The sequence below is a fragment of the Pezoporus wallicus genome, unplaced genomic scaffold, assembly GCF_028554395.1.
Source record: "Pezoporus wallicus isolate ANWC-B61680 ecotype Strahan unplaced genomic scaffold, APGP_CSIRO_Pwel_v1 contig_5352, whole genome shotgun sequence".
Taxonomy (NCBI): Eukaryota; Metazoa; Chordata; class Aves; order Psittaciformes; family Psittacidae; genus Pezoporus; species Pezoporus wallicus.
Window position 1 is genome coordinate 1,435,127 of NW_026639660.1, and position 25,543 is coordinate 1,460,669.

At 36.9% G+C, this 25,543-nt stretch overlaps 1 protein-coding gene across 2 annotated transcripts; it reads left to right on the top strand.

Annotated features, from left to right (window-relative positions):
• Positions 1-264: 264 nt before the first annotated feature.
• FEZ2 (fasciculation and elongation protein zeta 2) lies at positions 265-24,727 on the top strand. 2 transcript variants are annotated; one of them, XM_057415345.1, is made up of 9 exons: positions 265-551; positions 2,133-2,241; positions 5,178-5,294; positions 6,656-6,800; positions 8,855-9,123; positions 11,896-11,976; positions 16,098-16,173; positions 17,583-17,648; positions 23,626-24,727. In XM_057415345.1, the coding sequence occupies exons 1-9, from the start codon at positions 319-321 to the stop codon at positions 23,640-23,642; spliced, it is 1,113 nt and encodes a 370-aa protein (XP_057271328.1). In that variant the 5' UTR covers positions 265-318; the 3' UTR covers positions 23,643-24,727. The 2 variants fall into 2 exon arrangements, with proteins under 2 accessions (XP_057271328.1, XP_057271329.1); XM_057415346.1 differs by lacking the exon at positions 11,896-11,976.
• Positions 24,728-25,543: the final 816 nt, after the last annotated feature.

Below are 25,543 nucleotides of genomic sequence, written 5' to 3' on the forward strand. Positions count from 1 at the left end.
GAAATTACTGCAGATACACCTCCCGGTCAGCCGCCCCTAGTGCTGCCGCACAAGCACCTGACCCAGCGCACCCAGTGCAGTGGCCAGAGCCAGCTTTCCTGCCGGGCCGGACTCTGCTCCTGCCCCACAGGCAGTGTCAGGGCTCGCCCGGCTGGCGCTAGGCCACAGCCCCGGGCCGCTGACTGACAGCACCCTGCGCGCCCCGCCCGCTGCGGCCGCCGGGCAACCCCGTGCCGTCACGCGCCCCGCCCCGAGCTGCGGGAGCGCGCACTGCCGGGAGCGCGCGGGCCGGCGTCGCCAGCTGCGGCCGCGGCAGCCATGGCGGCGGCGGCTTCCCAGCGAGACCCCGGGGACTGGCAAGACTTCTCGGGCTTCCAGCCCTCCGCGGGCGGCGGCCCCGAGGCTGCCCGCGACAAGGGCGGCTGGGGCGGTGGAGACCTGGGGGCGAAGTTGTCCCTCTGCTTTGAGCCCCCGCAGGCCCGGGCTGGCGGCGGGGAGAGCCGCGTTCCGCTGCGTCCCCTCACGGAGCAGAGCGCCCTGCAGGACGACGAGTGAGTGCAGGCCTGGGGAACAAGGGGTGGCGGGGAGAGGCAGCGGCGGTGGCTGGGCCGCCCGAGGAGGGGAGGCCTGGCCCGGCCTGAAGGTGCGGCCGGAGCAGGGGCGTGAAGCCGGTCGGCAGTGCGGGCTCTGTAAGTCGACAGCCCTGCCCCGGGTAAGAGCTGCCACGGGGCCTTTACCTCGCGGGGTCCCAGCAGGGTTTGAAGGCTGCATGACCGGAGCCTTCTGGTTGTATTTCCCGAGCCGTCAAGGAAGTGTGTGAGCATCCCTGTGCGTGAGCATCCCAATGCGCTTCCCTCCGGGGTAAGTAAAAGTAGCTGTTCTGAAATGCAGAGTGTCTGAGAGTAGGATTTGTTTAGCTTCTTGTGAAATGTCCTCCTTCAGTGTTTGAAATTAAACATGGAAAGAACGGAAAGCAGGTGAACAAAATCTCAACTGTGCTGATTCTTTTTTTTTTTTTTTCTTTTTTCCCCCTGAGCAGAAGAGCCTTTATGATCTATGCTGCCTTCCTGTTTTTAACATTATTTTACAGGCATTTATGCTAGTAACTTTATTTACAGTAAATTTCATTCAGAATACTGCAATTTTACTTTGAGGAACCTAAAATGTATGCCTTATTCTAAGAGAAGAAAAAAAAAGAAGAAAAAAAAAAGTTGGCAAAAGACTAGGTATTTATGGTTAACAGTGAGGTAAGTTTGGAGAGCCATGAAGCAGAAACATATTGGGCAGCAGTGTGGCTCTGTCTGCCTTCTGTGTGTGGCTTGGCTGTTCCTGTGACCTCCTCTGAGCCTAGCTAGGCAACCACTCCAAACATGCCCCTGCAGCATAGCACTTGGAGGCAGGGTTTGTTGGCTGACTTGAGGCAGCAACTTGCTAACAGGGCTGCTCTGTTTCAGAATCTGAAATGGTATAGCAGAATAGGGCTGCCACATATGCAAGCCTGTAGTATGCCAGAGAGGTTGTGCACAGTAGACATAATAAAGATCAGCTGTAGGCAGGAGTGGTGGACTGAGCTCAGCAAGAGTACTTCTGGATAAAGCTAAATAATTGCAAAATGTTAGTTAAATTTGTGCATGTTCATTATTCTGTGATAGAGAAGGAGAAGAAGAATGAAAGAGAAGGTGAGGAAGAAAGAGCAAAGAGAAATTGAGAAAGAATTGTCTCAGGATTTGCTACTCAGCCTCTGCTAATTCCAGACTTTAATGTGCAAAAGGCAAGGAAAATAGGAACAGTCGGTATAGGATTTATAGATGAGCTCAAATTTCATTAAAGGATGGACTCCCCCAGAAAGATTCTGAGAATGGTTATATAATAATGAAGTTGTCTCTTCATAGCATTGTTCTGTTTCACCACTGTGCATACATTGTTGGGTATAAAGGGAAATAAATTATATTTGTCAAAAAAAAATACTTTCTCTTAGCTTCAAACCATTATAAAAAATATTGTCAGTAACTTGAATATTTAGGGAGGAATAAATAGTTGTTGATAGAAATAGCATTACTAGCATATTTGCTGCTGATCAGTTGCTGCTTGTTTTGTGGTCTTCATTTTTGTTCTGTTATTCCTCTCTCCAGGATTTGGAACGCTTTGACTGATAATTATGGTAACGTAATGCCAGTTGACTGGAAATCTTCCCACACCAGAGCTTTGCACTTGCCAACGCTAAATCTTTCTGAAAAAGGGGTAAGTTTTGATCAGCAGAAATACCTTCTTTGGACCTTTTGTACTTGCTAGGAAAATAAAACAATTTGTATTTGTATAAAAGAGTGTTATTAAATCTGTTAAAATATTTTTAGTGCTTGACATTATACATAAGAGGTTTTAAAAAATAAAATCAACCAACCATCGATGTATGTTGGCATCTTTGTGTGTTGGCATAATTCAGGGGTAGTCTTAGGTAGATGGTCATTAGAGCTAGTGGGTGATAGAAGAAACTGTAAAATGAGGAAGTTTTTCACATAAAATCTTTCTACTGTTTCACATTGAACACTGTCCAGGGTTAGGGGGGAATAGAAGTGAGAGTACTGTAAATGCATTGTCTAGTTTTTTTTAAGTTCATCTCATTTTGCTCTCAAGTAGAGATTAAAGTGTCTTCTTTTACAGGAAAAGTGACGCAGGAGACAGTGAAGTGTGGGTTTGGTTTGGTTTTCATATTTAACAAGTGTAATAGTTGTCTGGGGATGGAGAAGGGAAAGAAGAACTTCACAGAGGATTATAGAAAGGGTTGTCCTCTGATCTTCTTAAAAGTGGACTAAAATGCTTCAGGAAGAAATGCTAGGCAGTATTCCCATCTCCCAGGTCTTCTGAGGAAACAAGTGGCTTATATTTTAAACACAGTGAAGTTGAGTTGTGTTGTAAAAATATCTCTTGTGTGTAACCTGAGAATAGGGTAATGCTTTGACTTGTGCCATCTGTTATATAATCCACAGCTACTTTTTACTGTGACATGAACAAAGATTGCTCTGCTGAAGATGACACTTTGGGGTTCAGCAGGGCAAGAGGGCAGTTGAAAACTCACCTTCTCAATTTGAGTCTGATGATCATCCCTTGAATTTGACTTGTGTTTATTCTGCTTTTTATTAGAGTGAGCATTCAGATTTTCTTAGTGGGTTTTGAGTAATTAAATCCTTATATTTAAAGTAGAAAGACTTAAAACCCCTCTTGCTTCAACCTTGTGTGACTGAAATATGGACTAGAAGACCAATGGATCTCTTGATAAGGAACTAGGTACAATATAAAAAAAAAGGTTTCATATAGTCTTTGTAAGTTGTTTGCAGGAAGTTATGGAAGAACTAGATAAAAAATATAGTGGTGTTGCTGTTTTAGAAGGAATCTAAGCTATGCTGCCAGTAGAGGGAAAATCAGTTTATGGATTAAACATGTATCAAGTTTTTTTCAGCTTTCACCCCACCTGGCATGCCTTTTTCTGTGTAAAGCCCATCTGTTTGGAAGCATTTGACATACTTTTTTTCCTACTTTTCTGTGTTTCAGCAGTATTGCTGGATATGTGGCAGCACATATGGACCAGCTAGTAGATTGTTTTAACTTTCTTAAAATGAATGCCAACAGCTAAGTGGCACTTTTTTTTATGCATTTGAAACTAATAATATGCTGTTGAACTTGTGCTTAAAGATTTCTGTTCCTGTTTTTGTAGGGAAAAAGATGTAGGCCAAATAAAGGTGATTTGTCTGATCTTTGTTGCTTCACATCACAGATCTGTGCGCTATAGGGCTCTGACAGTGAAAGAAGTAGTTGGGTAGAAGTGTTGTGCAGTGGTACAAGGAACAGGATTGTGCAATTGCATGTTTATTTTATTTTTGTTAGATTGCTTTTGAATGGGTCATTCCCTGATGGAAATGTGAGGACAGAAATGGGCATGGAGTATGGCTGTGTGGAAGGCCAGGTGGACTCGTGGCATCAGCTGGAGGTTGTCCTGGTTTAGAAGGTTTATTTAGGAGCCTAAATTATCAAAATACGTTTTGATAGTCTCTCAAAATGTTGTTTCTGGAGATGTCAGGAGAAGAAGTTGACCTCCTTCTAGATCAACTGCTGTGATCTAGTTGTTGGCATAGTTGTTGTCATAATCCTGTATACATGGAAAAATATTTGAGGACTGCAGGTGTTAAAGAATGTCAAAACTGTGGTGTATCAGTGCAGTAGGTGAACAGATGATATTCTTAATGTAGCCCTGCCACTGCATGCTTCTTGAAATTCAGATTTTGGGGAAAAAAAAAAAAAAGGAGATTTGACTTCATTCTAGTGGCTGAAGAAGTACAAATGGTGTGTTTCCCCCTTTAGATTAGCTTTCTGGGGATATCAGTGGCATCTTCACAATGAATCTGAAAACTGGTAAGGTTTCTGAAGAAACTGAAAATAGGAGGAATTGCAACAAAAATTGAAAACTGATACAGTGGCCCTGAGGACTTGATACAGCTAGTCGTAATGCTTGTAAATTACCCAAAGGTCATTTAAAGCAATTGAGCTCAAAATGTCAAAGGTTAGGGGTTGCAGCTTTGGGAGGTTGAGGGGCCTTTCTAGTTTGTTTTGCCTGGAGCCTTGTAATAGACAAAAAGCAGAAAAAGCAAACAAATTTTTAAATAAACTAAAATATATCACTTTGTGAGTAAAAAATACCTGACTGATCAAGGAGGAGACTTAATTTTTTTCCTTTGCTATGTGCACATTTTGGTTTTGAAGTATAGAAACACATAAACCAACAGGTTTCTGTAATGTTAGGTAAGGGTAGGTTTTCATCCCACACTGACAGTCGTCTTTCTTCCTTTAAGATTTAAATACCTACATTGGATTGACTGCCTTGCATGTAGGTATCTGCACATCACAGTGTATATGGTCTTTGTATGCTGAGGGTATTTAAAGACTTTACTGACTACTATTTTAACTTCCTCCAATTGCGGTTTTGATTTCAGTTAAGGTATTTCAGCTTCCAGGTATTTGACAGCAAGAATCATTGATGCCATTAATTATGAGCAGGGAATCTGTTTCTTAAAATTCACTATTAGCTCCCAGGGTTGTTTTTTTATATATATACATACATGGATTGTATACACACACAAAAGTGTGTATATATTTATATAAAAACACATTTTGGTGCTTTCTAGGTAAACGATAACTTGAACCTTGACCTGTCAGACGACGAAGAGCTGAGAGAACAGTTGGATATGCATTCTATCATTGTTTCCTGCATCAATGATGAACCACTTTTCACAGCAGAGCAGGTAAGTGTTCAGCAAAGACACTTTTGTTGGTGTAGTGTTTTCTTTCATTATGTAATTCTTTTTTGTTCTTCTTTGCTGTTCACTGTACCTAAACTTCTTGATTGTTTTTTATTTAGTTTTGGGTTTTTTTTAGGGTCATAATAATTTGTGATATTTGATCATTCAGGTTTGAAAAGTATTTTAAATGCTTCAGGTCATGTTGATAGTTCAGGGGTTTTGAAATGTTTATGCATTTCTTACCATGACTTAGTCAGAAATACTGCTAAATTAAATGTATCTGTTAAGAAGCAATAATGTTTTCAGAATGTCAGTGGTATTGTAGAGTTTGTAGTTTTCTACCATGACTGTGTAGCCATTCATAGCTTCATGTGGCTTTGTGGTTTAGTGAGAATTCCTCAAAGTTTTTGCCAAATGCAAGAGCAGATCAACAGTTCTGCCACTAAGCTTTCAAATTACTTAGTGTTTAAAGGTTTCTGTTCCAAATCCATGGATTTACTTCAGTTTTATCTTGAAAATTGCTCTTCTGTGTAAGGTTAATGACGGTCCAGTAAGATCCTCCTTTAGTAAGCAAATACAAGAATGTATTTTCTTGTTGTTCAAATGGTTACTTGTGAACTCTGATGGACATGGTTATTAAGGGTACAAGAGACAGGATTGCTTGAACTGTCTCAGCTCTTTACTGTGAGGTGGATCTTGGCACTGACTGCAGCCTTTAAACCTGTAAAAGTTGATGTGTTGTTCAGCTATTCAGTTAATAATTTAACCTGTAAAATATGGTCATTTTTATACTGCAAAGTAAGCTCTCTGTTCTCGTATTTTATGTCGCTCGGGTCTTATGCTCAGGGATGCGAATCACCTTGAGGTGATGATGGACCAGTTCATAAAACTTTTCATAAGCACAGCAGATTTTTCAGGTTATTCAGAGATTTGTTTGTTTGTTTAAACATGTGTAGTGAAATGAGGGGTGCAGAGGTAGCTGATATTTGTTGTTGTTTTGTTTTCCTTTGACTGAATACTTAGGAATTCATATATTCTGGGTCACTCTTTAGTTTAGTTCCATTAAGCAGAACCATGTGTACCTTCACATATAAATAACTGTTTAGTTTCAACACACTTCTTGTTATGAGTTCACCAGTTTACCTTGAAAAGGTAGGCTTATTCTCAGAGAGCAAGGATGGTGAGAAAATGTTGGTAAGACTTTGTTGGTTCTCTTCCATCTATTCATGGTATTAGTTTTGTCCAACAGCATCTTTGCTAATTGAGAGTAAAAAAAACCCTTAAGCTCTTACCAGGTTTCTTCAAATTGCAGGCAGTTTCTCTTAGTGCAGGAGGGTTTTCATTAGGGTTTTCATTATTTGAAGGTGATTGAAGAAATAGAGGAAATGATGCAGGAATCACCTGATCCAGAAGATGATGAAACACCCACCCAATCAGATCGGCTCTCCATACTTTCCCAGGAAATTCAGACGCTCAAGAGATCCAGTACGAACAACAGCTATGAAGAGAGTAAGTGATATTTATTTAGTATTTTGCTCTTATGATTGCTGAATACAGTTTAAATGGCAAGTTTGGCACATGTTTGTTTTATGGCAAGTCCTTCTTATGAAATACGTGGATTCAAAAATATTTTCAAATTGCCCTGAAGAGTAACCTGGATTTAGAACCTAAATAGAAATCTTATCTTTGTCAGCTTTCATAACTTAGAATAAAAATAAAACTTTATGGAATTTCAGATTAAAGCAAATATGCTGAAGCTTGATTCACTGGAGTGAGGTCCCTTCATAGGTAAAGTGATAAGTCAGTCATTTTTTATTGAACTTTGAGACACTTTCTTGAGGACAGTACAGTGCATTTAAGAAGACTAGCTAAAACTCTGGAGAGCTATACATCTTCAGATATAGAAAAGAGAGAAAATAGTGTTTCGTTGTCACTGTTTCATAGTTTGATATACACTACACAAAAATAAGGCAACAGTTGCCTTGTTTTTCTCGTAAGAACCTCACATATTTTTGTCCTTCCATTTCTCTTCAGATAAAATTTAAAGACAAAAAAAACCCCACCCCCCCCAGACCAGCACTTTGTATCATCTTCTACTCAAATGAAATCATCTGTTCCTCTCTATACAAAAGGAAAGGAGAAATTACATGTATAGTTTAATTGTAGTAGGTTGAATTGTATGTGAAAGAAACTTGTGATTAATGAGTTTTATGATAGGAATTTATTTCATTTGCATATTTGTCAAAATCAGGTCTCAACGGTGATATGAACCCAAGGAATATTTGCTAGATGATCCTTCTACCCTACCTTGGTCCCTTTTACGAAGTTTAGTGCTTTCTTTCCAGTAGTCTGGGTCAGCAATATAAATACTGTGGAAGATTCAGAAAACTAGATGATCTTTTGTGACATGACTTACAGTTTATGGTGCACTTCAGATTTTTGGAGGAGATCCTGTTTTCATGGTTGGACTCTTAGCTGTCTCAACACATAAATTTCAGGAATGTGAACACAAAGTATATCCTGCTCAGCAGGGCTTCCTGCTTTTCTGACAGTTCCATATGTCCTTAGGTTTGGAGCTAATCAAGCTGGTTTGATATTTCATATCGTATTTATTTTGCTTTGCCTCAGGAGTTCATCTTGTCTGTTGCATCTTTATGGTTTAAAGGTCAGTCTTGACAACCAGCCTTGAGTTACTTTGGCAGATAGTTTAACTTTGCTTCACCAGTTTCTCACATCTTTCAGGTTGCTACTTTATGAGAAGCTCTTGCTACCTTTTTTTGCGTGCAAAGCTGCTTCAGAATTAGTCTGTACCTCTCTGAAATTGTTGCAGAGTTTACCTAGAAACTTTTATAAGACAAGTCAGAGGTGTTAACATTTAGGGTTGAGAGCAGGAAATCAAAGCTTGTATTTACTTTTTTCTTGGATAGGAAAAGACATGTATTAAGACAGTCTGAAAATAAAACTAGTTACAGCTCTATTTACACAACTGAGTCCTTTAGCTTGAATAGCTAAGATTTAACCCAAGCAGTCTTCTGTATTTGAATTACTGTTCTTCACTCACCTGCATCAGCTGTGTAGTTCCTGTGTAGCCCTTTTGTAGGCTTTGAGAGCCACAACTGATCCATCATAAATGAGTCAGGATTGCAGTTGGGTAATCTGCACCTATGTCTTTGGAACAATTGTTTCTTAGCTTCTGAAGTATTAGGGCTTCCTTGTACTTCATTAATTACAACAGAATCATGGAAAGTTTCTTTTGGAAGGGACCTTCAAAGGTCATCTAGTCCAACCTCCCTTCAGTGAGCAGGGATATCTTCATCTGCCTTCATATTTGTATATTATCTCAGATTTCTCAGGAATAAGAAGCAAGTTTAGCCACCTTCTTGTTGCTAGTGTAGTTGCCTTGTGATCTATTTATTCCTTTGGGAATGTTGTTTTGTTCTATGTAGGTTTAGAATTTAATTTTTTGTTTTGAAAAGTTTCCGAGTACATTTTTGTTGTAATTTCCATAAGTATTCTCATGCTTAAAATCTTGACAGATTACTTTTTATATAAATTACTTATAGGAGTAAAAAGATTGTCTGTTGCTGAGTTAAATGAGTTGCTAGAAGAAATTGAGACTGCTATTAAGGATTATTCTGAGGAACTGGTGCAGCAGTTGGCTCTACGAGATGAGTTGGAGTTTGAGAAGGAAGTGAAAAACAGCTTCATTTCTGTCCTCATAGAAGTACAAAACAAACAGAGAGAACACAAAGAAACAGCAAAGAAGAAAAAGAAGCTGAAAAATGGTAGTCCTCAGAATGGCAAACAAGAAAGAGGTCATATGCCTGGAACAGTAAGAAAATTTTTGTAACTGTTTATGCATTTTAAATGTCTTGGGGTTGGGTTTTTGGTTTTTTTTCTATGGGAAGTAATAGTCCTAGATTATATCAGAATACCTGCTTCCATGCCTTCATTTGCAGACAAGGCTTAGGCACTTCCTACTGAGGTTATTTTTTTTTTTTCCACAAGGTCATACAACATTCTACTCTTCTCATACTCAAAATTTTAATTGTTTGAGAATTAGCCTGGAATCAGCATATCTTTCTTTAAAAAATACTCTTTGGATGTACTGCTGCGTGTTCTATTGTCAGTAGGCAAACACATTTATCTGTTTGGTTTCGCTGTGTGAATTTTAGTGTGCATGTACCACTGATAGCCTGGCAGAAAATTCGGTGTTATTGTTGGTGTAGCTGTACAGACACTTACTGATCATGTTGGGTTTTAGGTAGGAAAAATAAAAAAAGTCTTACCCTGGATCTCTTGAAACCTGTGGTAGAGTTACCATGTCCAATGAGAGTCAGTGGTGAGGCCACAGTGTAGCGCAGGAGTAGAGAGGGGAGATAATTTGGCTTATTATTTGCAAAATATAGCAACAAAAGCAAAAATGTCTTTCAATCAGAGATTGAATAATAGGAGGCAGAGAGTGAAAGAAATTAGGTTGTTAATGCAGTATTTTCTTTCTTATCTGTCCTAGTATATTTTTAAATTACTTAAGTGGATGTTAATACTAGAATTTCTTAGTGTCTCTTATAGGATGCAGAAAATGTGGTTAATGTATCATATATCTTTGCTAAGTCCTGGAAAGAATGCTTCAGTTTGACATTAGAAGGACTTGGGGTTTGTTTTTCAAATATAAGGAATAAACATCTGTAATGAAATATTAATGCTTCAGAATCTATTTCTAAAGTTACAAGAATAAGATTCCCATGATATAACCCAAATGGAGTGCTGCTCTTGTCTGTCTGATGAAAAGTGTTTGTGTACCTAGCAAAGTTTTAATGGAACTCCAAGAAAGTATATCTGTAAAACAATAGGAAATTCTTATCCATCTGCAAGAGCAGAGTGGAAAGTTCTAATTACTTATTTTTGAGTCTCGGTCATGGAAAACCAAGAAGTGATATTCTAAGTAGAGAGAAAAATAATTACTTGGGTTTGAAACTTGAGTCAAGTGATTCATAAGCTATTCTGGTTAGTTTCAAGTTTAGAAACTTGAGTGATGCTTTCAAGTATAATTTTATGTGGTCCCAATATAAGACATTTGCATGTTTAGTTGCTTCAAGATATAGATATTTCAGATTGCTTTCTGAGGGAGACTGAACACACTGGCTGCCAAATAAGACTGTAGGCTGTGTGTGTAGTTCCTTTGAAAATAGCTTTCACTGTCACCAAGCACAGATTTGAGAGCCTTCTCCCAGGAGCTGGAGGCTTCCTTCCTTCAACACTCGGGTTTTTTTTCTTTATGCCCTTTTTTTTTTTTTTTTTTTAAGAAAATGCTGAGGATGTGCATTCAGATCGTATGTTCAAGTAACTTTGTGAAGAGTGAGTTTCTGTTAATAAATAGTGTATAAATTAGTAGTTTTATTAACTAAAACTGTAATGAAGTCTCATTTAAATACAAAGTATGGTTTAATTTTCACGCTCTAAGAAAATATATTTCCCTCTAAATACTATAATTTGATTCTAATAAGTAGATGCTTTAATTCTTTGTTCTTGGTACAGTCTGTGGGTAAAACACGTTCGTAGGATTCTAAAACTTTTGCCTTTCTCACAAGGGCAAACTGGAGAGAAGTTAAAAATAGTCAGCTTCAAGATAACAGTTCCTTTAAGCAGGCTATCTTAAAAGAGTTAAGATGGCTTTGGCAGCTTCTATGTCTATTTACTGACTTCATTGTGTTTTAGAAAGCAAATGAATACTGTATTCCAGCACATTTTATTCTCCCTCCCATAAATAAATACATTCAGATAAGCATGCTGAGGCGTGTGCATCATACTGCCCTGTTCAGCAGCTTGACAGTTTCTTCTTTTTATGTTCTTGTCAGTTGCTAATTTTTATATCTCATACTAGAACCTAAAATTGTTTGCTTTTTTTTTTTTTGACTTGTCATCTCCAGCAAGCAAAAAGGATTACAAAGTTCCAGGAAAAAAAAAAAAAACTGTGGTAGGATTTTATATTAATTAAAAAAAATATTGGAATCCATGATTCCGTGTAATGAAGCTTGAAATTAATATGGGTATGTTATTGACTAATTGTGTATATTTGGTCATATTACCGAAAAATCAGGAACACCAGTTGTTGCTTCAGTTGTGGAAGTATGAAAGCTTACAGTGTTTTAAAGAGGTAGAGCTGAAACATACTACCTCTATAGTTTATATTCTAATAGGTGGTTAAAATCTGAGAAATTGTTATCAACAGTATGTCTCAAAGTATATTGCTTAAACACAAAATTTAAATATTATACCATGAAGTAAACTTTCAAATATACTATATTTTACATTTCAAAATGAAGCAGCCTTAAAAGGCAAATCTCAGTTATTGGGTCCTCAGAGGGAAGATTTTGTTTGATTAAATTTTGATGTAATTGTACTTCTTAACTGCCATTGTAAAGTTTGCTTTTTAATTATAAAAAATTAAGTATGTGAATGAAAAAATAGAAATGTGCTGAAATACTCCTTAGAGCTTGACTTTGTCTTTCATCTTTTATAGTCTTGATAAACGCTGATTAACAGTATTCTGAACTTTTCTCTGTCCTTTTTTTTCTTTCCGCTGTGTTTTCGCTACTTTTAGCGCTTCAGCATGGAAGGGATCTCAAATGTCATACAGAATGGCTTCCGCCACACGTTTGGAAACTCAGGTGGAGAGAAACAGGTGCTGGGCTATCTTCTCTTTCTTACTGTTTGCCTGCACTTTTGGTAGGAGCTGAGATCTTGAAAATTGACAGTAGGTGAAGATAAATGCTGAGACAGAAAAAAAATAGGCCAAAAATGTTGGAATCTGTACTCTCCCTGCCTCAGGACTCTGAATAGCCTACAGTGTCTTTCTCTCCTCAACAGCTCAAGACAGTCAGGATTTGATATCCTGAGGCATTACAATAATAACACTTAATCCTTACCCCATACTAAAAGTCTGTTTTGGCATAATGCGTGCTTCAAATATGTTGCATGTCTGTAAAAAATCTGACATCCAATTGAAGAATGTGTATCAGGTTAGTTAAATATACCAGCCATTTCTTTTTTCTTCAAATGTTCAGAGCCAATACAGCTAAAAAACACAGTAGCATCTGGAAAATGGATGGAGTGTATTGCATGCCTTTTTTGGCCTTGGAAAGTTGCATGATGTTAAAAGCAGCCAAATGTGTGCAATGCATGTTACAGATATAAAATACATAAGCCATCGGCAAGCTTGTGTCTTTTTAACAACTATTTAAATGTTGAAATATACAGCACAGAGACTCAACCTCAGTGGGCATTACTGTAGATGTTACATATACCTACGTAGCAAGATTCTGATGCCTTCTTCCAAAGTAATACTTAATTGTTTCAGAACTGTAGGGTGTATTTTATTAAATGCATTCTGTATTTTGGTCAAGAGTCAATGCTTATGTTATTGTTTAGGCTTTTGGCACACATTACAAAGTAGGGTTATTTCACATTATTTAACACATACCCATCCATTATAGTTTATACAGTTGTGTCAGAAGTGCGTTTGAATATTGTTGGGTTTTTTTCCCCTGCTGAGAAGTCCATTGAGGCAATAAACTGCCTGGTAGTTTAGAAGTCATGTCTGATTAGGCTTTTGTCTGGAAGATGACTAGAGTATCCCACAGAGGAGTTCAGGAGGTAAAACAAATCCTCTGAAGTAAATTCTGAATCATGAGGTTAGAAATCATGGACTTGCCCTCTTTCTCAAGCAAGGTATGAGAGTTCATGAAGACATAGAATCATTTCAGTGCCTCACCACCCTCACAGTAAAAATAGCTGTTTATCCCCAGCTTTGGGGATCTGTACGTGCACAGAGCGTACCTAACATTTTTTATCACTCTACAGTATCTCAATACTTGTACAGTGATAGCTGTGCAGGGGTTTGGTTGTTGGTTTTTTTGCTTGTTTGTTTGTTTTTCCTTGCAATTTTTACCATTTAATAACATATTACAGCTGTTTACCTGTATCTTTAGCTATTTTAAAGGTCATGTATTGTCATAAAGTAAACATATTTAGATATGCCAGCCCTTCTTACTTTTGATTAAAAGGTTTCTTTTATACACGTCTCTATTCAGATGTACCTTTTCTTCTGCCTCCTAACTTTCTTTATATAGGTAACATTATTGTATATTAAGAATAGCACTGATTGGATAGCTCTTCCAGTCACTTTTTTGAGTTAGCTGTTTACTAATGCTATTCATGTTGATCATATTTTTTCCCCTGATTTATCTTATACTGTATCTTTGTTAGGAGGGGTATGGTTGGTTGGTTGGTTGGGGCTTTTTTACCCTTCCTGTATCCTAAATCCGGTCATGGAAATAACAAGAACTTAAAATGAAAAATAGGGAAGAATGGTAAGAAAGATAACAGTTTTTTTGTTTGGTTTTTTTTTTTTTAGTCCTGGAAATCCATTTTTCTACTGCATTTGTTTTTTATTTGGGATTTTTTGTTTGTTTTTTGTCACATAATGAAAGCCTTGTCCTACTTTAAAAAAGCTGGTGATATCTATTTATTGCAGATTGCAGTGTATAAAAAAAAAAGCATCAGATGCTCTGTTGCTTAGTGCTGCTCTCAGACTGTTCATTTAAGTAGGGTTTTTTTGGGTGTATTGTCATTATAAACTTCTACTCAAGTGTTTTCTTTCAGCAGGGAAGAGTTAGTTAACAATCTAAAGGCGGGGGGGGGACACAAACAGTCAATTTTTTGTATACCTGAAAAGGTAGAAGCTCCTACATATAAAGTCGCATCATAAACTTTATGACAAGTTTGTACAGTCATTTTAGAGCTCTGCTCAGTTTTTAATTTTAATATTTACTATCTTTGCTATTTTCTGGGAAATATTTATCTGATAGTGAGTACTTTATAAAATTTTAGTCCTTTTGTGTGTGTGTTTGAGACATCAGTGAAAATTACTTTGAATTTTTCAGTGTTTAAAGAGCAACTTCCAGTAGGAATTCCCTGTTTTCATCTGATACTGCAGTTGGAAAACAACACCACCAGCTGCATAAAAGCTATTGAAATATTGGTAGCTGTTTCTGTGATCATGTTTCCAGAAGAAATTTCAGAATAGTCATCTTGGTATCAATTTTGAGGCATATCAAATGCTTTTTATAGGTGATTAGAAATTGCAGTGGGAATTGCTGCTTACCATATTGTGAAAGCTGCATCAAAAATTTAGAGGTTACAGTAGACTTAGCACTTGGTCGCATCAGTAAGCTACATTTTAGTCATTTTCTCTTCCATAATATGTTATCTTTCGCACAGCATTCAGGAAATGAGTTTTGATAGTGGTATTGTAGAGACTTGCTGTTACAGCACCGAAGTATTGATAAGAAAGACAAGATGATTTCTGGAAACTAAGAAAGACATTTCTTTCAGGAAAATTACTTTTTCAGAACTCTACCTTTTAGGAAAACAGGGAATATTGGTATTTGGTCCAGTGAAACATGCTAATAATGTATTGCCTGGGTGAAAAGTAGAATGCTACTTTAGTTCTGAAGGCTGAGATCTGATTTCTGAGTTAGAAGACCTGCTTTAATCTCTAGCATTTGCAGATTTGCAACACAGCCTTATACTTAGCTATTGTTTCCAGTAATTTTAGTAAGTCTGCAGTTCTCCGTGATACCTGTTGGTTATGTCTGCTGGAAAAGAAATCTAAAATTGACTGTTTCCTAAGAAGCATTGCATAGTTTCGTCTTCTGTGCTAAGTGTCTCTGAGGAAATGCAAAAGCAAAAGGGAGAGAGAAGGGTGCCCTGTGTTTGCATAAGGTCTTCGTGAGATGTCAGCCCATTCTGTACCATAGGTTCCTTTAAGTGACACAGAACTGAGTCTGTTTGGCTGTTTGAGCCTGAAGTGCATAATCCTGCTCTGATCATGGCAATGGTTATAGCTGTGTTAGGCAAGACTAAATCTCCTTCTCCAAAGGGAACCATTTTACCAGAGTCCAAGTTAGACTTGACTTTTGCTAAGTGTTGCTACTAGGTGAGGAGACCTTCTATATAACATGGTTTTTGGTTGTTACATGATGAACCACACCTCAAGTTGAATGAGAGATAGGGGGTTGCTTTGCCTTCTGCCTTGTAGTTAACCCAGAATAAAGTTCCTGTTAAATTCTTAAAAACGTAATTGAGGGAGATTTCAGGAAGCTTTTTCATTAGGGAAAATTCCAGCAATTTCAGTACTTTTGAAATGCTGACCTCTAAGAAGAAAATGTATTCATATAGGCTACAAAGTAAGACATCACCTAAATGTCTAGTTTTGTTTTATTTTATTCTCCCTGGAAAGAATTACATTCTGATTTCTGATAAATATCACATGATATTTATAGGGGAGTTTGTTGTTTTATTGAAGAGCAAGTCTGAAAATTGTTCATCTGCATTTACAGTATTGTTTGAGGGGGTGTGACTTTAAATATATGAAGGACTTATGGAGGGAAAGTGGGAATGCTTTTGCTGTTGGTTTGCATATGCTCTGAGGAGGAAACCTAACCAAGAAGCCTTTTACTGTAAACAGCTCCAAATTTTAAGACTATTTTAGTGTTTGGCTGCATGACTTCTAAAGTGGTCATGTAATTAAGAAAAAAAAAAAATAAAAACAGAAGTTGGCTCCTGTGATAAAAGCTTTGGTATGGGAAAGATAGTATCTTAATCTGTTGTGAAATGCGATCTTTTGAAAAGCTTTTATTTGTGGTTAGCAATGTCATTTACTCCAATTTTTGCAAAATAAAACGCAAGCAACATAAATTGCACAAAAGGACTGTCAAATAACTCTTGTTTTTCATTTGACAGTACTTAACAACCGTCATTCCTTATGAGAAGAAAAATGGACCCCCATCTGTTGAAGATCTTCAGACATTAACCAAAAGTGAGCATATAAAGTTCCCCCGCTGATCCTTTCCTCTTCGTATTTCTAGCTGTGGTTTGCTCAAAACCAAATGAATCCACAGAGTTTTCTCTTTCCCCTTGCCTGTATGTATGTAAACTTGCATATGTGTAAAGTTGCATGATTTTTAACTGTGTATTTTGGCCAGTTTTCTGAGTCTTCATGGTATGCTTGTTCTCCAGCTGTTCTCTGAAGCCGTGAAGGCTAGAAACTGGCATGTATCAGAAAGTTGGCACCCTTAGTTGGTAATTCATGCTTATTCTGTGACAAATGGATATTTCATTTAATATTTACTGTAGAGAAATTTTATCCTCTTGCCATATTGAAATTTAACTTTAAAATATTCTCAGAACTTCAGCGCTAAGCAGAGAGAGGTTAAAGCCTCCTGAAAACTTTTCATGTTGACAGTTTATTAACAAAATGTCTCTACAAATGCACAGTAAAGACTATTAACAGTGTTGCCTTCTGTGGGCTGGTTGGAACTTGATCCTGTGACTCAGTTGCAGATTTCTGACTCACTCTGCTGCTGTTAAGGCAGACAGTAAAGCAGGTGTCTGGGGTTATTGTTTTTTCTTTCAAAGCTATGTTTTATTCTCTACTTATGAACACTAGTGTCTGTTTTCAACATAAAAACTGAAATAAAGCACTTGGTATATTTCCACTTCAGAGTCTCTCATGAGGAATTTATTAAATACTGCTATTCAGTATAATTCTGTACTTCTGATTTTTTCAGTTGTTTCCAGAGCATTTCATAAAGGATTGTCATTAGTTTTGTTTATGGAGTAACAGACAAACTTACATTTGTCAAATTGAGCTAGTACAAATGCTTTGCTTTTCTTCAGAAACGTGCAAGGGTGGACAATTTTGACTTGATATAAGTCACCAAAATGGCATTTTGGTATTGGTACAAGCTAATGCCAAATTCCAATCATGTGTTCAAGATTTATTGGGTTTTTTTTTTAAGATACAGCATAATTTTCTCTTTTTTTTTTTTTCCTAAGAATTCCAACCCTCCAGTAGTTTTTGGCACTTTTTCATTCTGGATGTGGTGACTTTCTTTTAGAGATTTTTTTTTTTTTTTATAAGGAAGAAGTGGTTTTTTGTTGGTATGACTGATGACATTTTACTGTAATAATTAGCCATGTAATATGGATCTATTGCATCCATCTACTGTGGAGTTCCGTGAGAATTACACAAGTGACAGGTGGAGGTATGTTATGTGTCTCATACTATCTTCTCATATTCCAGTTAAAAGCTTTCTTACTAATTTGATACTAATAGCCCTATGAGCAGTTGAAACAAGTCCATGCTATTTCTTTTGAGAGTGTTGTCCTTAAGTTATGACTGATGCATTTCTTATATCTGATTTAAATGTTTTTTTCATACTTTAGTCCTGCACGCCATGAAAGAGGATAGCGAAAAAGTGCCAAGCTTGTTAACAGACTATATTTTAAAGGGTAAGTATGTTTCTTAGCAGGGATTTTCTTATTCTAAAATAGCTTGCTGTACATACAAGGTATGTTTGAAGAGAGTAATCATGCAGCATTCATGAGTTATGTTACCTTCCTGTCAAACACAGCTCTTGTTTATATTCTATTTTGTTCTAGGTTTGGAGGATGTAGTTCATAAACAAAATGTGGTTCTTTTGTTTGTGACAGTATAATATAGAAAAGTATGAGGTGTATATTCAAATAGCTGAAGGTCATCAGCAGGAGCAGAGCAGTCTGACATACAAAATTAAACAGGTATAGTTAAAAACTGTGTTGTACCAGTTTTTCCAAATTGGAATTCAAACCGCCTATGGTAGCATTGCATTTGCTAGATGAAATGCTTATAGTTTCATTGTAAGTACTACCTTCTTATCAGTAGTAAAAATTATTTATTTTATGTCTACTTGTTATACCTCCTTCACATTTTATTTAAAAGGTTTGTGTGTGAGTCAGTTGTTTTCCAGTCTTACACATTGATTGTATTAATAGAATGTCAAACACTGAAACTTACTGCTTGCTTTAGCTTTAAGGAGTTGTTCCAGGTAGTTTTCAGGTTGTTAAATTACTTTATAAAAGTTTTTCTTCTGATTTTATTTTTGCCTAGATCTTACTAATGCTTATGTTCTTACTTAATTTTTGGCATATAAATGGTACCATCTTCTTTAGGGTTTAAACTAAACTTTATTGTTTAAGCTAAGTATCAAACTCCCCAGATCTGAACAAATGGGCATACAAAAGGATGATGCATGCCTTATTTATTTATTTGCCTATTTATTTTCATTTGGTATCATGTTCTCCAAGTGTCACTGTTTTTTCAAATACAGTCATTTGACATAACTCCCTCTGTATGATTTTTAAAGGTTTTTGTGTTTGTACCCAGACTTCTGATTGCTCTCATGTCACAGAGATTTGAAAGTACTTTCAGGTTAAAATTGTAGATGAAATTTAGTGTACTGTTGCTTCAGGAAAATCTGAATAGTGCCATGCAGTAGTCTAGAAGTTCCAATAGACTTCCTGTTGGAAGGGGCTCATTTTGAAGTTTTGTGTAGGATTGCAAAACTACCACATACAACAAGAATGCAGAAATCCTTACAGCTGATTCCTTTGATTTCTCCATTGTTTACTTACCCTTTCTGAAAATCCTTCTTAAATTACACTGATGTATTTGCTTATGATCTGAAGAGCCATTTAGGCTCAAGATCAAAGTTTTTTTTAATGACGATGGCACAAAACATCAGATTTGTGAAGCAGAATCTTTGACCCAAGAGGATGAACTGTTGTCAATAATTATAGCTGCTTACTCTTCATCATAATACGTATGGTAGAATTCTGAGAGTGTGACTGGAGCAAATAGTGCTCTTTACAATCTCTGCTCTTATTTTAGCTTTCAGATTACTAGGACACTGAGGCGAAACTGGCTGCCTAGGGAAATGGAGAAATCTTCTACAGAGAAGGCTTATAAAAGTAGATTAGCTGAACATATGATGGGATGATCTAGGAAGCTTGATACTGAGGTTCCCTCCTACTTCTGCCTCTGCAGGCTCATGAATTTAAAATCAAGAAGGATGTTCTACAAGGTAGATGCATCAATGAGCATCATACATTAAATATGTTGGATCGAACAGGTTGTCATGTACAAGCACTCTTGTCTCTAAATTGTAAAACACAAGTGATGGGAGCATGAAATCACTCACATCACTCATACTGAAAGGAGAATGCTCTTCCCTCACAGTTACCATTTCATTACTGAGCAAAACTAAGCCTTTCTTAATCTTCTGCGGGTCTGTTTGCCCAACGGCAGGTAGCGTACAAGCTAGTAAGCACAGAATTTACTCTTCCTTTCAGTGTAGCTTTAGCTAAGCTTCATATTGCTGTGTTTAGATTATGTTAAATATTTATAGCTTGGCTGACAGGGTTACAATGTAATGGAGATGTATCCTGTGCAACAGGCAAAGACTTCCAATAATTTCTGAAGTTGTAATCTGTTTCTCATTTTCTGTCACTAAAACTTGTGGCCTGAAGCCTCAGTGAGGCTTCACACATGGTACAAAATATTCCCAGCCACCTGTCTGTTGTCTGGAAATTATTTTTAAAGCCTGTTAAAGGGAGATTAGATGATTCTATATAATCACTTAAAGCAACTTTCAGTTCAGCTTTTGTGCCTGAAATTCCAAGCTACTTCTTGAATTTCAAATAAAAGGAGGGACCTGCTTTTTGAAGAGTCTGCTCTCTTCACTGGAATGACTAAAAATGCCCTGGCAAGGTGAAAATTATTATCAGGATTATGGGGTTTGAATTTGTTTTCCAAAAGAAGCAGAAAGATAACAAATGGTGGGCTCAGTAATAATAATCTGTATAGTACAGTGATAATTGTATTAATATTACATTTCTATACTGTATGATCCAGCTATTGTCTTGCACTGAATGGATTCCATTTCTTTATATTGAGCTTTAATCAAGAAATGAAATTTTGAAATGTGTGAAATATCATCAAAGATGTTTTGTTCAAATCTGTCAACTTCTTGTTCCTTTGAGGATCAAGGCAGTAAATTATTATGTGACAATAGGATACGTGTAGCTTTATGGAAAGTACAGTTAGTGTAGCATTTTTCAGTAGAATTAGGACCCTCTTTCTAGCCCTGTATTCCATTGTAAAAGACAAAGGGAGGGGGGAGGAAAGCTTACTTACAAGTCCTTAACAATTTTTTTTAAGGCAGCACTGTCCTTTTATTCTGTGATATTTAAAAAATTAGAACATGCAGTCTTATGTGGGTGTTATGGATGTCCACAGAATTGGTAATTAAAGTTGCCCAGACACTGATGGTTACTGTTGAAAAATTACTTAGTTTGTATAGAAGCAACAGCTGAAGGAAAAAATACCAGGGAAAAAAACTATTCTAATAATTGCCATAGTATTGTTGGCATAATGTGATGAGACAAATGAAAGGACACAGTGAACCTGGAATGATTAATGGAAGCGAAAGACTGAGTTAATTTAACAAGAAATCTTGCCAGATTCACTGATGTTATCATAAAAACAGACAGACTAAAATATTTTATTTTATCTGAATTTCATAGTGGTTTGTTGAAGTGTCATCGTCTTGAGTATCTTGAACTAAATACCAAACTAATTCTGAAACTTGTGAAAGACTCAATTTGGATCATGTAGGAAATCACACTGACCCTTTCTGCATGTGGTGTCTGGTACTTGGTACCTTCGTTTAATCATGATTGAGTAGATTTGTTTTGACAGGGCAATTTGGGCACAAGCTGGGCTGAAGTATGGGACTGGGACTCAAAGGAGAGTCCTGTAACCAGATTGCTATTGACCTTTTGTGTTAACGTGGATCATTCTTGTGCCTGTTTTCATAACCATCTTCTGAAATGCTGGAAATAGAAATCCTCAGAATATGAGGTGTGCAAACCCAGTATAAGGAAAAAGTGAAAAAGGCCAGTGTGACTCTGCATTTCATGTTAAGGGGAAAAAAGCTCAAACCACCTCCATATGCATGTCCGAATAGGTTTATTAACTTTGAAATTATTTCTAGTGCTTGCTTTTTTGAAGTTTCCTCTTTTCCCAATTTCTACTGCCCTCTTGTGTCCTCCAGAATGTTAAAAATAGCATCATTTTGTCCTCATGCTTAAGTCCCTCTTTCCAGTGATCGTTTACCTCTCCCCTGGATCTATTCCATAGGGAGTACCTTGTCTCAGGGGTAAGTATCCCAAAGTTGGACAATGTACATACTCTATGCAGAGTCTCATACGACGCAGTAGCTTACCTTGTCTTGATCATGTTATTCTTGATGCAGCCTAAATTATTTTAAAAGGAACATTTTTCCTTTTGTGGGATTTTGTTTCTTTTTACTTTTCAGTGAGCATTTCCATACTGAAGTTAGTAATAGTGAAAGGGACTTAGTGATTTGCTTTTTTTTGACAGGCTTGAGGGTCAGGGCAGTACCAAGCACAAATACAGGCTGGGTGGAGAATGTATTGAGAGCAGCCCTGAGGACAAAAACTTGGGGGTGTTGATTGACCTACAAGAGGGGCCTACAAGAAGTCTGGGAGGGACTTTTTATACATAGTGATAGGATGAGGGGGAATGGCTTTAAGCTGAAAGAGGGTCTGTTTAGATTAGACATTAGGAAGAAACTCTTTACTGTGAAGGTGGTGAGACACTGGCTCAGGTTGCCCAGAGAAGCTGCGGCTGCTCCATTCCTGGCAGTGTTCAAGGCCAGGTTGGATGGGGATTTGAGCAGCCTGATCTAGTGAAAGGTGTCCCTGGCCATGGCAGGGGAGTTGGAATTAGATGATCTTTAAGATCCCTTCCAACCCAAACCACTCTTTGATTCTATCAGTTTAAGTGCATGCGGACAGAGGAACAATATGGGAAGGACTTGCTGGTATGGGGTTCATAGCAAATTTAAAGTAGAAGCTGAGGAAGGCATCATGGGAAGGGGATTTACCTAGTTTTACTGTTGTGAGGGTAATGAAGAACATCTGAGGAAATCTCCTGGAAGCAGGGGCTTCTTAATTTAGCTACTTACAGAACAAATCAATCATAGAATAGTTAGGGTTGGCAGGGACCTTAAGATCATCTAGTTCCAGCCCCCCTGCCACGGTCAGGGATGCCTCGCGCTAGACCACGTCGCCCAAGAATCTGTCCAAGCTTGCCTTGATATATATGAAATGTTAGATATACGTAGATATAAATAGATATACACAGAATAAAGATATTAGGGATAGGTTGTCTGTTACACATTATTTCAAGATTATTAGTTTTTACTTCCAGCTTTTACAAAATTTGAAGGTTTAACTTCATGTACAAGGATAGTTTTTGAATATAACATACTACCAGTATGATATACAAACTGAATAAATCATTCATCTGTACCTCTGCAAGTTTAGGGGGTTTTTCCTTAATTCAAGAAAACACATAAGTGTAAATAATTGTGTTATTCTTAAAACATAACTATTACAAATAACAATATAAGTATGTACTTACAGCTGAAATAAATGCCTTTGAAATCAGATATGTCCTTACAGTAAACAGTTCTAAGATGTATATATTGCCAACCTTTGTGTTCCTTTCTGATTGTCTTTAAATAGTAATTGTGACACAAGTACAGTACAAAAAATAATATTCAATACATTACTACTGAGTAAAATGCATGAAATATGTCTAAACTACTTTTAGACTTTTATTCTGACTGTGGATGTCATGAAAGCAGAATAATTTTCCATCTTTAAGTTTGTTTTGCTACTTCATATCTGATCTTTCAGGTTTCTAGTAAAGGCTTAAAAAAAAAAAACTTTTTTTTTTTTTTTCTAAATAAAGCAGGAATTTACACCTTGTTCTATTTTTAAATTATGCAGGTATTTCAGATCACAAGAACATTTTCTTGCCTTTGAAGTTTATGTTTGATTGTTAGACCTGACTTCTTTATTTGCTTTTGTGTTGTGCTAGCATGGGTTTGAAAGCTGGATTGCTCTGAGGTTTGTGTCTTACATGTGAAACAGGAATGAGAAATACATGAAGGACATGTCTTATTTTCCCACTGTGTGATTCAAGTACAGGTACCAGAATTAGAAAGTAGAGCTAGAATCTCAAATTGTCAGTGCGTATTTTTAAGATATAACTGTATGCATCACCTGTTTATTTAATGTTCTGTTTTCTAATAGAACACCTCAGAAAGCACTGTTTAAGACATGACCTTTAGACAACTCATTTCTGGATTATGTTAGTTAAAGATAGTGGGTTGTGTCAGTTAATTATCTTTTGAGAAGAGGATGATATGCTAATTGCCAGTTTCAACTAATGTCTAGATTTTACAGTGTTACTAATAGGGTAGAATTCAACACTTAAGTATTTTAGTATGTACATTATATTTTTATACAGACTAACTTCACTGATGTTTATCAAGATGTATTTGTGGTTCTTTTGCAGTTCTGTGTCCTACGTGAAGAGGCCTGTCTTTCAAATTATTCATTCTCCTTCCTGGATGAGAAGCTCTCCATGTATATAACTCAGTATTTTTTAATTTGGCACTATACCTAAACCATTATGCATTTACCTCCTCTGTGTGTGTGTGTATTTTCTGATCCTACAGTAAGTCTTCTGAGCATGACAACTCATCCATTTTAACTTAATAGTGCAATGAACTGGAGCAGGGAACAAACATTGTACAGTTTTACTCGCGCTGTTCTGGCTTTTTAAAGTCTATTTTTACATTGTATAGCATGTAGTAAATCCTCCTGCACATTTAATTGTTGGAAGGAAACGCAAACTTTGAATAGTGTAAATAAAATAAGCCTAGTTTTAAGGAATCCATATTTAAAAGCATCCTTAGTTCCTATAGCAAAGATGGAAAAAGGATCATGGTCAGGCTTGGACTAAAAGATGCAAGCGAGTTCACCAGGAAGCACTCCAGAACAGTGCTGGTGGAAGTCAGCATTCAACACTTCTTTTAAAATGGTAACTTTGAACTGTACAACAGTATTGTTCATACAGTGGACAAATCCAGATTCTTTGATGGTTTGGCATAAGTAATTGTTGTGTTACCTATCCTTGTTATTTAATCCAAACATCCAAGTAATGTAATATCTCATATTTGTTTTTATTTTAATTATTAATCTTCATGTGGCTTAGGTATTCTCCCATGTTGCTGCTGTAATTTTACTGTTTTTAATAAGTGTTTGATCTTACTGAAAATGCTTCCACATGTAAACATTTTAAAATGCTGTATCTTTTTAAGAATACCTGTACAGTTTAAAAAACTTGCACCCGGGTCCCAAGTCAGTATTATACCGAGACGTTCATTGTTGTGTATCTCTGAATTTTACTACAAATCTCTCTTGTAAATTGTATGCACTGTCTCCTCTGTGATGATGTATCCGCATTCAAACAGATGCGAATGTATTTTTTAAATCTTGTAGAAGAAACATACCCCATAATCTCAACATCAAATACTTGTCACAAATAATTTTGCTAATATTAAAGATCATATTGAAATATAAGGAGTGCTAATAAAAATAAAAATTATTTTCTAGGTTGAATTGCTGTTGATTATACACACAGATTTATGTACTGTCTATGTGAAAGCACTAAAAGATAAAGTTCTAAAGAGACATGTATGTCTTCAAACAGTTTTTTCCATTTAAAGTCTTTTTGTTAGTTGAAGAGAAATTTGCTTCTGAATACCTTACCCAGTTTTATCATTGTCACCAAATGCTCATTTTGATCAGTAAAACGTATTCAGTTTGAAAACAGTTCTCATAATGCTTTCTCTTTTCTAAAGGCCTCAATATTTCTGTCTTTCGTGCCTTTTCAGTCAGTAAGGTTTTCAGCTTAAGATTCTTTCCTCTTCCCTGTCCCCCACTTGACCACCGATGGGTACTTCCCCGCCTGCTCAGGAATAAATAGATCCTCTGCATAAGCGTGTCATACGTAAGGAAGTTGAGGGTGGTTTTGTTGCTCTATACTTTATTCATTTGTGGTTTCTCTAACAAGAATAGCTGCCACTTATTTCTTTAGCTGATATATTATGAACTCATTGTGGCTTGCTTTTTGTATAGAAACGCTTGAGGTTGATGAGTGATGCCTGGAAATTGGAAAAGGGGATGACCCTGTTCCGCTTACTTTTTTTCAAAAAGGTGCACATGCTGTGAAATGCACTATGTCTTCCACTGAGATCTAGTCAGAGATGTTTCAATCTACTTTTGAGGCTTGAAGTGACAAGATGGGACAAAATGATGACAATTAAGAGCTAAAAAAATAACAAAGCGGTTGTAGCAAATCTTGGATGACTTGAAGTCATAAAATGCTAAAAGTAGTAAAACTTGAAAGAAAACCCAGCACTAAAACT